The sequence below is a fragment of the Chiroxiphia lanceolata genome, chromosome 3 (genome assembly GCF_009829145.1).
Source record: "Chiroxiphia lanceolata isolate bChiLan1 chromosome 3, bChiLan1.pri, whole genome shotgun sequence".
Classification (NCBI taxonomy): Eukaryota; Metazoa; Chordata; class Aves; order Passeriformes; family Pipridae; genus Chiroxiphia; species Chiroxiphia lanceolata.
The window spans coordinates 117,017,151-117,036,585 of NC_045639.1; the positions used below are offsets into that span (position 1 = coordinate 117,017,151).

Consider the following 19,435-nt stretch of genomic DNA (forward strand, 5'->3'; position numbering starts at 1 on the left):
ATATATTTATATCTACTTATATTTATACTTATATTTATACTTATATTTATACTTATATTTATACTTATATTTACATTTATATTTACATTTATATTTATATTTATATTTATATTTATATTTATATTTATATTTATATTTATATTTATATTTATATTTATATATATATATAAATACTTATATTTATATTTATATATGTGTCTGTAAATAAATGTGAGTCACAATGTAATTATATATAATATAGAATTATGACTCTAGGTTCTAATTGTATATTATACACAGAATATATAATTTTATATAACAAGGGAAGGGTTTATAATATTAATTATGTAGTTATGTATAATAATACAATGTTATAAAATACTGCTTATTTAATTATGTCTAATAATACAGTGCTTTTTAATATTACTTATATAATTATGTCTAATAATACAGTGCTTTTTAATATTACTTATATAATTATGTCTAATAATACAGTGCTTTTTAATATTACTTATATAATTATGTGCAATAACACAATGTTACAGAATATTGCTTATATACTTATATAATAATATAATTGTACAAACATGTATTTATATAAATATATATATTATGCATATATTTATAGGTATATAATGTACGAGTATTATTATGCATATATGTAATATATAAAATATATGTACATAAATAACATATAAAAATACGTATTTTATATAAACATATAATATGTAAAAATATATAAATATATATAAAATATATAAATATATATAACATATATAAATATATGTATAAATATATATATAAATCTATAAATATATCTTATATATACTATATATAAGATAGATAAATACATATTATATATAAATATATAATATATTATATATAAATATATAAAATATATATAAGTGTATAATATATAAAATATATATTATATAAAATTATATAATATAATATATATAAAATATGTAAATATATATTTCATATGCTATATAAATATATATTATACATAAATATATATTATATATAAATATGTTTTATATATATAAAAATATATGTTATACATAAATATATATTATATATAAATATAGGTTATATATATATATATATATAAATATATGTGTTTTATATATATATATATATATAAAATAAATATATATTTGGCCTATCTTTTATGTATATATTTTACACATACACACACATTTATCCAATGTAATATATAAATATATGTTATATACAAATATATAATATATAAAAATTGATATAAATATGTATTACATATAGATATATAATCTATAAAAATATCTATATTATAAATATATATTTGGCCTGCCTTTTCTGTACATATTTTACACACACATTTACCCAATGTAATATATAAATATATATTATGTACAAATATATATAATACATAAATATATGTATAAATATATTTTTTATACATATATATATTATATATAAAAATATCTATATTATAAATATATATTTGACCTGTCTTTTCTGTACATATTTTACACACACATTTACCCAATGTAATATATAAATATATATTTTATACAAATATTTATAATATATAAATACATGTATAAATATATTTTATGTATAGATATATATTATATATAAAAATATCTATATTATAAATATATATTTGACCTGTCTTTTCTGTACATATTTTACACACACCCATTTATCCAACGTAATATATAAATATATATTATATACAAATATATAATATATAAAAATTGATATAAATATATATTATATATAGATATATAATTTATGAAAAATATATTTAATATATATGATATATAAATATATAACGTATATATAGTGATATTATATATAAAATATATATTATATAAAATATATAATATATAAAATATATAAAAATATGTAAATATATATTTTATATAATATGAAATATGTAAATATATATTATATATAATATATAAAGATGTATTATTAAAAATATATTTTATGTATAAATATCTATATAATAAATATATATTTGGTCTGTCTTTTCTGTACATATTTTACACACACAGTTACCCAATGTAATATATAAATATATATTATGTACAAATATATATAATATATAAATATATGTATAAATTTATTTTATATATAGATATATATTATATATAAAAATATCTATATTATAAATATATATTTGGTCTGTCTTTTATGCATATATTTTACACACACACAATCATCCACTATAAAATATGAATATATATTATCTACAAATATCTAATATATAAAAAAATATATAAATATATATTACATATATAGATATATAATTTATAAAAATATATATAATATATATAAATATATAATGTATATATAGTGATATTATATATAAAATATATAATATATAAAATATATAAAATATGTAAATATATATTATATATAATATATAAATATGTATGGTATATAAATATATTTTATGTATAAATATCTATATTATAAATATATATTTGACCTGCCTTTTATGCATATATTTTACACACACACAATCATCCAATATAAAATATAAATATATATTATCTAGAAATATCTAATATATAAAAATATATATAAATATATATTACATATATGGATATATAATTTATAAAAATATATATAATATATATAAATATATAATGTATATATAGTGATATTATATATAAAATATATATTTTATAAAATATATAATATATAAAATATATAAAATATGTAAATATATATTATATATAATATATAAATATGTATGATATGTAAATATATTTTATGTATAAATATCCATATTACAAATATATATTTGGCCTGTCTTTTCTGTACATATTTTACACACGCATTTACCCAATGTAATATATAAATATATATTATGTACAAATATATATTAAATAAAATATATAATATATAAAATATATAAAAATATGTAAATATATACTATATATAATATAAAATATGCAAATATATATTATATATAATATATAAATATATAAATATATATTATATATATAATATATAAATATGTATTATATATAAATATTTTTTATATATAAATATCTGTATTATAAATATATATTTGGCCTGCCTTTTCTGTCCATATTTTACACACACATTTACCCAATGTAATATATAAATATATATTATATAAAATATACAATATATAAAATATATAAAAATATGTAAATATATATTATATATAATATATAAATATGTAAATTTATATTATATATATTATATATATTATATATATTATATATAATATATATTATATATTTTATATATAATATCTAAATATGTATTACGTATAAATATTTTTTATATATAAATATCCATATTACAAATATATATTTGGCCTGCCTTTTCTGTCCATATTTTACACACACCCATTTATCCTATATATATATATTTATATTATAATTTATTATATTATATTATATTAAATTATATTATATTATATTATATTATATTATATTATATTATATTTTATTATATTATATTAAATTATATTCTATTCTATTATTCCCCCCGGAATGTCCCTGAGTGTCCCTGTGCTCCCATTCCAGACCTTCCGGTGGCCGCTGGGGACGGACGTCGACGGCACCGAGCTGCTGGAGATCCAGGTCTTCAACTACAGCAAGGTCTTCACCAACAGGTCCGAGCCTCTTCCCGGCCTTCCCTCCCTTTCCCCTTCCCAGCCCGGGCCCCTGCTGGCCTCGGGAATTCCGGGATTGCTCCCGCCGGGAGCCCCGTGGCCCCCGGGCCCGTGGGTTTTTCCCGGGATTGCCGCTGTTCGTTCCCGTGGGATTGGTGGGAGAGGGGGGTGTTTTGGGGGGGTTGTCAAGGGAGGGGGTTGATCCCTCGAGGGCGGGATTCCCGGATTTTACGAGTCCTGAGGGGGTTTGGGTTGTGATTCCCAGAGGAGCTGTGGCTGCCCCTGGATCCCTGGGAGTGTCCAAGGATGGGTTGGATTCCCTGGGATAGCGGGAGGTGTCCCCGAACATGGAATGGGATGAGCCTTAAAATCCCTTCCCACCCAAACCATTCCGGGATAAAGGACACTCAGGATCCACTCAGAGGGGTTTTTCTGGAATGTGGGGATGGAAAAGGTGGGAAAGGGGAAGGGAGACCCTGCCCTGAGCCCCGAGATTCCCAGGGAAGCCCCTTGTTCCCTGAACTCCTTCCCAGGGAGGAGTTGGGCTGGGGATGGATCCAATGGCAGCTCTGGCTCCAGGCTGGGAGAGCTGGGAATGGCCAGGCTGGAGAAGGGAAGGATCCCGGGAGAGCTTGGAGAACATTCCAGAGCCTGAAGGGGCTCCAGGAGAGCGGGAGAGGGATTTGGGCTCAGGGCCTGGAATGCCAGGCCCCAGGGAATGGATCCCAGTGGGAAAGGGGAGATTTGGGGGGGAGATTGGGAAGGGATTCCTGGCTGGGAGGGTGGGGAGGGGCTGGGCTGGAATTCCCAGAGAAGCTGTGGCTGCCCCTGGATCCCTGGGAGTGTCCAAGGCCGGGGTTGGACGGGGGAATATCCCTCCAGGGAACGCAGGGAATACGTGGGGGGGGGGGGGAAAGGAAAACAAAATGAAATCCTAAAGGCAGCTCCAGGCCCTGGAGTGAGGAGGAGGAGGAGGAGGGGGGGGAGAAGGACAAACAAAGTCAGGGAGAGGAGGGAGGGCAGGGGGGGTTTGGAAAGAGGATCCCTGGGCTCCCTGAATAATTCAGGTGCAGCCGATCAGTGCCATCGATCCAAGCCCTGGATAAAGGCAGGACACCTGATCCAGGCCCCCCTGGAATACGGGAGGGAGGGAGCCGGGAGCAGCCAGGCCACGGCCCCGGGGCTCTCTTTGTTCCCTGCCTGCACTAATTAGGTGAAAGCTGAGCCTTGGCCCGTCCCAGTGCCAACTGGTTCATACTGGTTGCCCAGAGGGGCTCTGGGGTGAGGGAGCATTCCCAGGATGCTCTGTATCCATGTGCCCATGGAAAGGGACGTGGGAGACACATGAACACGGCCCAGCAGAGCCACCAGCCCCGGATCTGCCTCCAGCTCCTGGATCGGGAATTCCCAGGCTGGGAGATGCTCCAAGGCACGGCCACATCTCCCAGGGTGTCCCATCCCAGCCAGGCTTCATCCAGGGGGGGGAAATCCAGGCTGGAAACGTTCCACGCAAGAGGAGGGGCAAGAATTGTGGGGTCTTTTCACACCCAGGAGGAGGATCAATAGTTGTGGGTCTTTTCACACCCAGGAGAGGGATCAATAGTTGTGGGTCTTTTCACACCCAGGAGGAGGATCAATAGTTGTGGGTCTTTTCATACCAAGGAGAAGGATCAATAGTTTTGGGGTCTTTTCACACCCAGGAGAGGGATCAATAACTGTGGGTCTTTTCATACCAAGGAGAAGGATCAATAGTTTTGGGGTCTTTTCACACCCAAGAGAAGGATCAATAGCTGTGGATGTTCCACACCCAGGACGGGGATCAATAATTTTGGGGCTTTTCACACCCAGGACAGGGATCAATAGTTGTGGGGCCTCAACACTCAAATGCCCCCCACAAGAATAGGATCAATAATTGTGGGTCTTCCAGAGCCAAGAGAAGGATCAATAATTGTGGGGCCTCCACATCCAAAGGCTCCACACGAGAATAGGATCAATAATTTTGGGTCTTTCCACACCCAGGACAGGGATCAATAATTTTGGGTCTTTCACACCCAGAAGGATCAATAATTTTGGGTCTTTCACACCCAGGACAGGGATCAATAATTGTGGGTCTTTCCACACCCAGGACTGGGATCAATAATTTTGGGTCTTTCACACCCATGACAGGGATCAATAATTTTGGGTCTTTCACACCCAGGACAGGGATCAATAATTTCGGGGCCTCCACATCCAAAGGCTCCACACAAGAATAGGATCAATAATTTTGGGTCTTTTCACACCCAGGACAGGGATCAATAATTTTGGGTCTTTCCACACCCAGGACAGGGATCAATAATTTTGAGTCTTTCACACCCAGGACAGGGATCAATAATTTTGGGTCTTTTCACACCCAGGACAGGGATCAATAATTGTGGGTCTTTCACACCCAGGACAGGGATCAATAATTGTGGGTCTTTCATACCCAGGACAGGGATCAATAATTGTGGGTCTTTCCACACCCAGGACAGGGATCAATAATTTTGGGGCCTCCGCATTGTCATGGTTCGAGATAGCCCAAAATCCAATTCCCTAGCTCCATCCCCCTCCCACATCTCAACCTAATGTGAGATGGGTTTTTCCAGACAAAACACAACCAGACTCAGGATGGGGGAAAGGGAATATATTACAATGACTGTATAAATAAATACTACAATACATTATACACACGACTACAACTATCTCTACTATGACATATAGTATTTACAATGGATCAGATCTCTTCTCCCCTCCAAATAAAAGTCCAGGAGGGAAAGAAGGACAGATCCCTTCCAGTCTCTCAGAGCAGCAGCTTCTTCAGAGTAGCAGTCACTAAGCAGCAGCATCTTCTAAGGCAGCAGGCTCTCTCTGTCTCTTCTGTTTCTTGTAGCAGCTGATAGCTGGATCTCTGCCAGCACACACGAGGGGGGTATCCCCCTCGGCCACTCGTCTCTCCAAACGAGTGGTCTTCCGTGGGCTTCGTCACCCCAGACAAGGTCGTATCACCACGTCATATCACGAAGCACAGGGGGTCTTCGTGACGGTCTGGTATCTTCAGGAGACTCAAGCTCCTTGCAGGGCCTCTGTGCCCTGTCTCAGGCTGCGAGCTTCTTTGTAGCTTGCAGCAAGGGAGGGCCCTCAAGGCCAACCTCCCCCACTCCGTCCTGGCTGAGCTCTCAGGACGTCCGAGCTTCTCAGCTCCTCTCTGCAGTGCATCTTGCACTTCAAGGCTCTTTCAAGTAAGAGTCTATCAACTTCCTCCTTCCAGGAGGTCTCAAAGGAGTTTGGGGGGTCTGGTATCAGTTCTTACCCCCAAGAACTCTGTAGAACTCAGCTGCTGACTCTCTTTCCCTCAGGTCTCCTTCCAGGAGTCCCTTCTCTGGTGCTGCATGTCTTTGTTGCTTCTTCGGTTCAGTTCTTATCTGTCTTGGCTCTCTGCCACCGTTTTCTCCGCTCAGTGCCGGCTGCTGCTCTGCGCCCATGGAGAAAAAAACATCTCCCGGCATAACTACAGGCACCTAGCCCAGCATTATGCTGTTCCAGGTCCCTGCAGCTCCCCCAGCCCGGGGCTGGGAGGCCCCAGAGGCCCCGAGGGGCTCAGAGCCCCTTCCTCGTGGCTCACAACATGGCCACCTTCTTCTAACCTCCAACTACAACTCTTCTCTTCCGTTCTGGTTGTGGTATGTTTACATTTTTTGCAGGAGCGCTTATTGGACAGAATTTCAAAACTTCCAGGGGTTTCCACCCCTTGGGGTCTACCACTTTTCTTAGCCTCTGGGGGAAAACAAAGTCCAAACCACTACACGCATCCAAAGGCTCCACACAAGAATAGGATCAATAATTTTGGGGTCTTTCCACACCCAGGACAGGGATCAATAATTTTGGGTCTTTCACACCCAGGACAGGGATCAATAATTGTGGGTCTTTCACACCCAGGACAGGGATCAATAATTTTGGGTCTTTCCACACCCAGGACCGGGATCAATAATTTTGGGTCTTTCACACCCAGGACCGGGATCAATAATTTTGGGTCTTTCCACACCCAGGACAGGGATCAATAATTTTGGGTCTTTCACACCCAGGACAGGGATCAATAATTGTGGGTCTTTTCACACCCAGGACCGGGATCAATAATTTTGGGTCTTTCACACCCAGGACAGGGATCAATAATTTTGGGGCCTCCACATCCAAAGGCTCCACACAAGAATAGGATCAATAACTGTGGGGTCTTTTCACACCCAGGACAGGGATCAATAATTGTGGGTCTTTCCACACCCAGGAGAGGGATCAATAATTGTGGGTCTTTTCACACCCAGGACCGGGATCAATAATTTTGGGTCTTTCACACCCAGGACAGGGATCAATAATTTTGGGTCTTTCCACACCCAGGACAGGGATCAATAATTTTGGGTCTTTCACACCCAGGACAGGGATCAATAATTTTGGGTCTTTCACACCCATGGAATATGGTGGATATGGATATGGATCCAGGAGATGGGTGTGGGATGAGTGCCATGGACATGGAATATGGTGGATATGGATCTGGATCCAGGAGATGGATGTGGGATGAGCACCATGGACATGGAATGTGGTGGATATGGATATGGATCCAGGAGATGGGTGTGGGATGAGTACCATGGACATGGAATATGGTGGATATGGATATGGATCCAGGAGATGGGTGTGGGATGAGCAGCAACGACATGGAATGTGGTGAATATGGATATGGATCCAGGAGATGGGTGTGGGATGAGTACCATGGACATGGAATATGGTGGATATGGATATGGATCCAGGAGATGGGTGTGGGATGGGCACCATGGACATGGAATGTGGTGGATATGGATATGGATCCAGGAGATGGGTGTGGGATGAGTACCATGGACATGGAATATGGTGGATATGGATATGGATCCAGGAGATGGGTGTGGGATGGGCACCATGGACATGGAATGTGGTGGATATGGATATGGATCCAGGAGATGGGTGTGGGATGAGCAGCAACGACATGGAATGTGGTGGATATGGATATGGATCCAGGAGATGGATGTGGGATGAGCAGCATGGACATGGAATGTGGTGGATATGGATATGGATCCAGGAGATGGGTGTGGGATGAGTACCATGGACATGGAATATGGTGGATATGGATATGGATCCAGGAGATGGGTGTGGGATGGGCACCATGGACATGGAATGTGGTGGATATGGATATGGATCCAGGAGATGGGTGTGGGATGAGTGCTATGGACATGGAATGTGGTGGATATGGATATGGATCCAGGAGATGGATGTGGGATTTGAGCTGCCAGGTGTGGGACACTCGGGATCGCTGTGGGATGAGCACCATGGACATGGAATATGGTGGATATGGATCCAGGAGATGGGTGTGGGATGAGTGCTATGGACATGGAATGTGGTGGATATGGATATGGATCCAGGAGATGGGTGTGGGATGAGTGCTATGGACATGGAATGTGGTGGATATGGATATGGATCCAGGAGATGGATGTGGGATGAGTGCTATGGACATGGAATATGGTGGATATGGATATGGATCCAGGAGATGGGTGTGGGATGAGTGCTATGGACATGGAATATGGTGGATATGGATATGGATCCAGGAGATGGGTGTGGGATGAGTGCCATGGACATGGAATGTGGTGGATATGGATATGGATCCAGGAGATGGGTGTGGGATGGGCAGAATGGACATGGAATGTGGTGGATATGGATATGGATCCAGGAGATGGGTGTGGGATGAGCAGCATGGACATGGAATATGGTGGATATGGATATGGATCCAGGAGATGGATGTGGGATGAGTGCTATGGACATGGAATGTGGTGGATATGGATATGGATCCAGGAGATGGGTGTGGGATGGGCACCATGGACATGGAATATGGTGGATATGGATATGGATCCAGGAGATGGGTGTGGGATGAGTGCTATGGACATGGAATATGGTGGATATGGATATGGATCCAGGAGATGGATGTGGGATGAGTACTATGGACATGGAATATGGTGGATATGGATATGGATCCAGGAGATGGGTGTGGGATGGGCACCATGGACATGGAATGTGGTGGATATGGATATGGATCCAGGAGATGGGTGTGGGATGAGTGCTATGGACATGGAATGTGGTGGATATGGATATGGATCCAGGAGATGGGTGTGGGATGAGTGCCATGGACATGGAATATGGTGGATATGGATATGGATCCAGGAGATGGGTGTGGGATGGGCACCATGGACATGGAATGTGGTGGATATGGATATGGATCCAGGAGATGGGTGTGGGATGAGTGCTATGGACATGGAATGTGGTGGATATGGATATGGATCCAGGAGATGGGTGTGGGATGAGTGCCATGGACATGGAATGTGGTGGATATGGATATGGATCCAGGAGATGGGTGTGGGATGAGTGCTATGGACATGGAATGTGGTGGATATGGATATGGATCCAGGAGATGGGTGTGGGATGAGCAGCATGGACATGGAATGTGGTGGATATGGATATGGATCCAGGAGATGGGTGTGGGATGGGCACCATGGACATGGAATGTGGTGGATATGGATATGGATCCAGGAGATGGGTGTGGGATGAGCAGAATGGACATGGAATATGGTGGATATGGATATGGATCCAGGAGATGGATGTGGGATGAGTACTATGGACATGGAATATGGTGGATATGGATATGGATCCAGGAGATGGGTGTGGGATGGGCACCATGGACATGGAATGTGGTGGATATGGATATGGATCCAGGAGATGGGTGTGGGATGAGTGCTATGGACATGGAATGTGGTGGATATGGATATGGATCCAGGAGATGGGTGTGGGATGAGTGCCATGGACATGGAATATGGTGGATATGGATATGGATCCAGGAGATGGGTGTGGGATGGGCACCATGGACATGGAATGTGGTGGATATGGATATGGATCCAGGAGATGGGTGTGGGATGAGTGCTATGGACATGGAATGTGGTGGATATGGATATGGATCCAGGAGATGGGTGTGGGATGAGTGCTATGGACATGGAATGTGGTGGATATGGATATGGATCCAGGAGATGGATGTGGGATGAGTACTATGGACATGGAATATGGTGGATATGGATATGGATCCAGGAGATGGGTGTGGGATGGGCACCATGGACATGGAATGTGGTGGATATGGATATGGATCCAGGAGATGGGTGTGGGATGAGTGCTATGGATATGGAATATGATGGATATGGATCCAGGAGATGGGTGTGGGATGAGCGCCATGGACATGGAATATGGTGGATATGGATATGGATCCAGGAGATGGGTGTGGGATGAGCAGAATGGACATGGAATGTGGTGGATATGGATATGGATCCAGGAGATGGGTGTGGGATGAGCAGAATGGACATGGAATGTGGTGGATATGGATATGGATCCAGGAGATGGGTGTGGGATGAGCAGTATGGATATGGAATATGATGGATATGGATATGGATCCAGGAGATGGGTGTGGGATGAGTGCTATGGACATGGAATGTGGTGGATATGGATATGGATCCAGGAGATGGGTGTGGGATGAGCAGCATGGACATGGAATGTGGTGGATATGGATATGGATCCAGGAGATGGGTGTGGGATGAGTGCTATGGACATGGAATATGGTGGATATGGATATGGATCCAGGAGATGGGTGTGGGATGAGCAGCACGGACATGGAATGTGGTGAATATGGATATGGATCCAGGAGATGGGTGTGGGATGAGTGCTATGGACATGGAATGTGGTGGATATGGATATGGATCCAGGAGACGGGTGTGGGATGAGTGCTATGGACATGGAATGTGGTGGATATGGATATGGATCCAGGAGATGGGTGTGGGATGAGCGCCACGGACATGGAATATGGTGGATATGGATATGGATCCAGGAGATGGGTGTGGGATGGGCACCATGGACATGGAATGTGGTGGATATGGATATGGATCCAGGAGATGGATGTGGGATGAGTGCTATGGACATGGAATGTGGTGGATATGGATATGGATCCAGGAGATGGGTGTGGGATGAGTACCATGGACATGGAATGTGGTGGATATGGATATGGATCCAGGAGATGGGTGTGGGATGGGCACCATGGACATGGAATGTGGTGGATATGGATATGGATCCAGGAGATGGATGTGGGATGAGTACCATGGACATGGAATGTGGTGGATATGGATATGGATCCAGGAGATGGGTGTGGGATGAGCAGCACGGACATGGAATGTGGTGGATATGGATATGGATCCAGGAGATGGATGTGGGATGAGCAGCACGGACATGGAATATGATGGATCCAGGGGATGGATCCAGGAGATGGATCCAGCAGATTCTGAGGAGCAGGACCCGGATCCTTTCCCTGGGGGGTTGTTTCCCTCCATTTCCCGTTTTTCCCCTCCGGGAGGAGGAGCAGGAATTGGATCTGGCCAAAGGCCAAAAGCCACATTCCCGAGGGAAGGGAGGGGGCACAGAAAACATCCCAAGGTCCCCCTGTGGAAAACTGATCCCGGAGGGAAGAGAGAGGCAGGAGCTGGATCCGCTTACCCGGCACCGGGAGACAAAGGGACTCAATTCCCGAGGGTTTGGATCCAGCCCCGGGATCCCCAGGGGGAAAAGGGAGCTCTGCTGTGTCCCTGGGGCCTCTGCAGGGGGGAAAGTCCTGGCAGGGGGGATCATCCATCCCTCCATCCCTGCATCCATCCCTCCATCCCTCCATCCATCCTTCCATCCATCCCTCCACCCCTCCATCCCTCCCTCCATCCCTCCTTCCATCCCTCCATCCATCCATCCATCCTTCCATCCATCCCTCCACCCCTCCATCCCTCCCTCCATCCCTCCTTTCATCCCTCCATCCCTCCCTCCATCCCTCCATCCCTCCATCCATCCATCCATCCCTCCATCCCTCCCTCCATCCCTCCATCCCTCCATCCATCCATCTCTCCATCTCTCCATCCCTCCCTCCCTCCATCCCTCCATCCCTCCATCCATCCCTCCCTCCCTCCATCCCTCCATCCATCCATCCTTCCATCCATCCCTCCATCCCTACCTCCATCTTTCCATCCATCCATCCATCCATCCGTCCCGCCATCCCTCCCTCCATCCCTCCATCCCTCCATCCCTCCCTCCACCCCTCCACCCCTCCATCCATCCATCCCTCCTTCCATCCCTCCCTCCATCCCTCCCTCCATCCCTCCCTCCATCCCTCCATCCCTCCCTCCATCCCTCCCTCCATCCCTCCCTCCATCCATCCCTCCATCCATCCCTCCCTCCACCCCTCCATCCCTCCACCCCTCCCCCCCTCCACCCCTCCATCCCTCCCTCCATCCCTCCCTCCCTCCATCCCTCCATCCCTCCCTCCCTCCCTCCCTCCATCCCTTCATCTGCCGGAAACAATCCAAGGCAGAAGGAGCAGGATGGGAACAATAACTCTTGGGCCGTGGGGTTCCTGGGTTGTCCCACTGCCCTTCCCACATGGAGCACTTTGGTGGGAGACTGGGAAGAGATTCCTGGCTGGGAGGGTGGGGAGGGGCTGGGCTGGAATTCCCAGAGAAGCTGTGGCTGGCCCTGGATCCCTGGGAGTGTCCAAGGAAAGGTTGGATTCCCTGGGATAGCGGGAGGTGTCCCTGAACATGGAATGGGATGAGCCTTAAAATCCCTTCCCACCCAAACCATTCCAGGATTCCAGGATAAAGGACACTCAGGATCCACTCAGAGGGATTTTTATGGAATGTGGGGATGGAAAAGGCGGGAAAGGGGAAGGGAGACCCTGCCCTGAGCCCCGAGATTCCCAGGGAAGCCCCTTGTTCCCTGAACTCCTTCCCAGGGAGGAGTTGGGCTGGGGATGGATCCAATGGCAGCTCTGGCTCCAGGCTGGGAGAGCTGGGAATGGCCAGGCTGGAGAAGGGAAGGATCCCGGGAGAGCTTGGAGAACATTCCAGAGCCTGAAGGGGCTCCAGGAGAGTTGGAGAGGGATTTGGGATCAGGGCCTGGAATGACAGGAGCCAGGGAATGGATCCCAGTGGGAAAGGGGAGATTTGGGGGGGAGATTGGGAAGGGATTCCTGGCTGGGAGGGTGGGGAGGGGCTGGTCTGGAATTCCCAGAGAAGCTGTGGCTGCCCCTGGATCCCTGGGAGTGTCCAAGGCCGGGTTGGATCCCCTGGGACAGCGGGAGGTGTCCCTGCTCGTGGAATGGGATGGGATTTAAGATCCCTTCCCACCCAAACCATTCCAGGATTCTGGAATTCCCTATAAACCCCAGAAAAGCAGAAAACCCGGAGCTGGGGGGGAGCTGCTGTTGGATATTCGGGGGTCTGACGGAACCTTTGAAGCCGCAGCCTTTCCACCGACATCCAAACCCCTGGTTTCCCAATCCCGATTTCTAATCCCAACCGTTCCCTCTCCCTTCCGGAGCCTGGAATTTGCTCCGGGATGAGGAGCCCTTTTTCCCCCCTCCCTCCCCGAACTGCAGCTTCCTCTGGAAACCTCCGAGTCCCTGGAGTTCCGGCTCCCTAAAATCTCTTCCCTCCTCATCCCCCCCCTTCTCTCCCACCCCCTGCTTCCAAGGGCTGCAATTATCCCGCTTTTCTTTCGCCTGGAAAACCTGGAGAAGTGTGGGACACGGATGTTCCAGGCTGCTCCAGCAAAGTCGCTCCTTCCTTTTCGTTTTTTTTTTCCCCCCAGGGAAACTCTTGCCGAAAGCCTCGTTGATTATCCATGGATTTTTGGATGGGCGGAGGAGCGGGATGAGCAGTGCCAGGGAATCCCTGGGGGTTGGGACAGCTCCCACCTGGCAGCTGCTTTGGGATGAGGTCCCAGTTTTCCCCGGTGTCACGCCGGGTTTTGGGCTCGGAAACGGGGAATTCCGCCCAAATCGGGGCTGGAGGAGCTGCGGGAGGGGGGTGGGACATCCCGGGAGGCTGGAATGGGAGCATGGAATGCTGGGGGTGGGAATGGGCCTTAGAGCTCCTCCACTTCCAACCCCGACACCTCCCGCTATCCCAGGATGCTCCAGCCTGGCCTGGGACACTCCCAGGGGTGGGAATTCCTTGGATGTTCCAGCAGGATCAGGATAAGATAACACTCCCAGGGATGGGGATTCCATGGATGTCCAGCAGGATAAGATAACATTCCCAGGGATGGGGATTCCATGGATGTCCAGGAGGATCAGGATAAGATAACATTCCCAGGGATGGGGATTCCATGGATGTCCATCAGGATCAGGATAAGATAACACTCCCAGGGATGGAGATTCCATGGATGTCCAGCAGGATAAGATAACATTCCCAGGGATGGGGATTCCATGGATGTCCAGCAGGATAAGATAACATTCCCAGGGATGGGGATTCCATGGATGTCCAGCAGGATAAGATAACATTCCCAGGGATGGGGATTCCATGGATGTCCAGCAGGATAAGATAACATTCCCAGGGATGAGGATTCCATGGATGTCCAGCAGGATAAGATAACATTCCCAGGGGTGGGGATTCCATGGATGTCCAGCAGGATAAGATAACATTCCCAGGGATGGGGATTCCATGGATGTCCAGGATAAGATAACATTCCCAGGGATGGGGATTCCATGGATGTCCAGCAGCAGGATAAGATAACATTCCCAGGGATGGGGATTCCATGGATGTCCAGCAGGATCAGGATAAGATAACATTCCCAGGGATGCGGATTCCATGGATGTCCAGGATAAGATAACATTCCCAGGGATGGGGATTCCATGGATGTCCAGCAGGATCAGGATAAGATAACATTCCCAGGGGTGGGGATTCCATGGATGTCCAGGATAAGATAACATTCCCAGGGATGGGGATTCCATGGATGTCCAGCAGCAGGATAAGATAACATTCCCAGGGGTGGGGATTCCATGGATGTCCAGCAGGATAAGATAACATTCCCAGGGGTGGGGATTCCATGGATGTCCAGGATAAGATAACATTCCCAGGGGTGGGGATTCCATGGATGTCCAGCAGGATAAGATAACATTCCCAGGGGTGGGGATTCCATGGATGTCCAGCAGCAGGATAAGATAACATTCCCAGGGGTGGGGATTCCATGGATGTCCAGCAACAGGATCACATTCCCAGGGATGGGGATTCCATGGATGTCCAGCAGGAGGATAAGATAACATTCCCAGGGATGGGGATTCCATGGATGTCCAGCAACAGGATCACATTCCCAGGGATGGGGATTCCATGGATGTCCAGCAGGATAAGATAACATTCCCAGGGATGGGGATTCCATGGATGTCTAGGATAAGATAACATTCCCAGGGATGGGGATTCCATGGATGTCCAGGAGGAGGATAAGATAACACTCCCAGGGATGGGGATTCCATGGATGTCCAGCAGGATAAGATAACATTCCCAGGGGTGGGGATTCCACGGATGTCCATCAGGATAAGATAACATTCCCAGGGATGGGGATTCCATGGATGTCCAGCAGGATAAGATAACATTCCCAGGGGTGGGGATTCCATGGATGTCCAGCAGGATCAGGATAAGATAACACTCCCAGGGGTGGGGATTCCATGGATGTCCAGCAGGATAAGATAACATTCCCAGGGATGGGGATTCCATGGATGTCCAGCAGGATCAGGATAAGATAACATTCCCAGGGATGGGGATTCCATGGATGTCCAGCAGGATCAGGATAAGATAACATTCCCAGGGATGGGGATTCCATGGATGTCCAGCAGGATAAGATAACATTCCCAGGGATGGGGATTCCATGGATGTCCAGGATAAGATAACATTCCCAGGGATGGGGATTCCATGGATGTCCAGCAGGATAAGATAACATTCCCAGGGATGGGGATTCCATGGATGTCCAGCAGGATAAGATAACATTCCCAGGGATGGGGATTCCATGGATGTCCAGCAGCAGGATAAGATAACATTCCCAGGGATGAGGATTCCATGGATGTCCAGCACGATAAGATAACATTCCCAGGGATGGGGATTCCATGGATGTCCAGCAGGATCAGGATAACATTCCCAGGGGTGAGGATTCCATGGATGTACAGCAGGAGGATGAGATAACATTCCCAGGGGTGGGGATTCCATGGATGTCCAACAGGATAAGATAACATTCCCAGGGGTGGGGATTCCATGGATGTCCAGGATAAGATAACATTCCCAGGGGTGGGGATTCCATGGATGTCCAACAGGATAAGATAACATTCCCAGGGGTGGGGATTCCATGGATGTCCAGCAGGATAAGATAACATTCCCAGGGATGGGGATTCCATGGATGTCCAGGATAAGATAACATTCCCAGGGATGGGGATTCCATGGATGTCCAGCAGGATCAGGATAAGATAACATTCCCAGGGATGGGGATTCCATGGATGTCCAGCAGGATCAGGATAAGATAACATTCCCAGGGATGGGGATTCCATGGATGTCCAGGATAAGATAACATTCCCAGGGATGGGGATTCCATGGATGTCCAGCAGGATAAGATAACATTCCCAGGGATGGGGATTCCATGGATGTCCAGCAGGATCAGGATAAGATAACATTCCCAGGGATGGGGATTCCATGGATGTCCAGCAGGATAAGATAACATTCCCAGGGATGGGGATTCCATGGATGTCCAGCAGGATAAGATAACATTCCCAGGGATGGGATTCCATGGATGTCCAGGATAAAATAACACTCCCAGGGATGGGGATTCCATGGATGTTCAGGATAAGATAACATTCCCAGGGATGGGGATTCCATGGATGTCCAACAGGATAAGATAACATTCCCAGGGATGGGGATTCCATGGATGTCCAGCAGGAGGATAAGATAACATTCCCAGGGATGAGGATTCCATGGATGTCCAGGATAAGATAACATTCCCAGGGATGGGGATTCCATGGATGTCCAGCAGCAGGATAAGATAACATTCCCAGGGGTGGGGATTCCATGGATGTCCAGGATAAGATAACATTCCCAGGGATGGGGATTCCATGGATGTCCAGCAGCAGGATAAGATAACATTCCCAGGGGTGGGGATTCCATGGATGTCCAACAGGATAAGATAACATTCCCAGGGATGGGGATTCCATGGATGTCCAGCAGGATCAGGATAAGATAACATTCCCAGGGATGGGGATTCCATGGATGTCCAGCAGGATAAGATAACATTCCCAGGGATGGGGATTCCATGGATGTTCAGGATAAGATAACATTCCCAGGGATGGGGATTCCATGGATGTCCAGCAGGATCAGGATAAGATAACATTCCCAGGGATGGGGATTCCATGGATGTCCAGCAGGATCAGGATAAGATAACATTCCCAGGGATGGGGATTCCATGGATGTCCAGGATAAGATAACATTCCCAGGGATGGGGATTCCATGGATGTCCAGGATAAGATAACATTCCCAGGGATGGGGATTCCATGGATGTCCAGCAGGATCAGGATAAGATAACACTCCCAGGGGTGGGGATTCCATGGATGTCCAGCAGGATAAGATAACATTCCCAGGGATGGGGATTCCATGGATGTCCAGCAGGATCAGGATAAGATAACATTCCCAGGGATGGGGATTCCATGGATGTCCAGCAGGATCAGGATAAGATAACATTCCCAGGGATGGGGATTCCATGGATGTCCAGCAGGATAAGATAACATTCCCAGGGATGGGGATTCCATGGATGTCCAGGATAAGATAACATTCCCAGGGATGGGGATTCCATGGATGTCCAGCAGGATAAGATAACATTCCCAGGGATGGGGATTCCATGGATGTCCAGCAGGATAAGATAACATTCCCAGGGATGGGGATTCCATGGATGTCCAGCAGCAGGATAAGATAACATTCCCAGGGATGAGGATTCCATGGATGTCCAGCACGATAAGATAACATTCCCAGGGATGGGGATTCCATGGATGTCCAGCAGGATCAGGATAACATTCCCAGGGGTGAGGATTCCATGGATGTACAGCAGGAGGATGAGATAACATTCCCAGGGGTGGGGATTCCATGGATGTCCAACAGGATAAGATAACATTCCCAGGGGTGGGGATTCCATGGATGTCCAGGATAAGATAACATTCCCAGGGGTGGGGATTCCATGGATGTCCAACAGGATAAGATAACATTCCCAGGGGTGGGGATTCCATGGATGTCCAGCAGGATAAGATAACATTCCCAGGGATGGGGATTCCATGGATGTCCAGGATAAGATAACATTCCCAGGGATGGGGATTCCATGGATGTCCAGCAGGATCAGGATAAGATAACATTCCCAGGGATGGGGATTCCATGGATGTCCAGCAGGATCAGGATAAGATAACATTCCCAGGGATGGGGATTCCATGGATGTCCAGGATAAGATAACATTCCCAGGGATGGGGATTCCATGGATGTCCAGCAGGATAAGATAACATTCCCAGGGATGGGGATTCCATGGATGTCCAGCAGGATCAGGATAAGATAACATTCCCAGGGATGGGGATTCCATGGATGTCCAGCAGGATAAGATAACATTCCCAGGGATGGGGATTCCATGGATGTCCAGCAGGATAAGATAACATTCCCAGGGATGGGGATTCCATGGATGTCCAGGATAAAATAACACTCCCAGGGATGGGGATTCCATGGATGTTCAGGATAAGATAACATTCCCAGGGATGGGGATTCCATGGATGTCCAACAGGATAAGATAACATTCCCAGGGATGGGGATTCCATGGATGTCCAGCAGGAGGATAAGATAACATTCCCAGGGATGAGGATTCCATGGA

General features: G+C 44.9%; 1 protein-coding gene across 1 annotated transcript in view; it reads left to right on the forward strand.

The window, feature by feature from the left end:
- The window catches only part of OTOF (otoferlin), a 161,696-nt gene that overhangs the window by 10,925 nt on the left and 131,336 nt on the right, over window positions 1-19,435 (forward strand). The window contains exon 4 of the mRNA XM_032683676.1: window positions 3,534-3,622. Within this exon, the coding sequence (XP_032539567.1) occupies window positions 3,534-3,622 (89 nt within the window). The remainder of the gene's footprint in view (window positions 1-3,533; window positions 3,623-19,435) is intronic.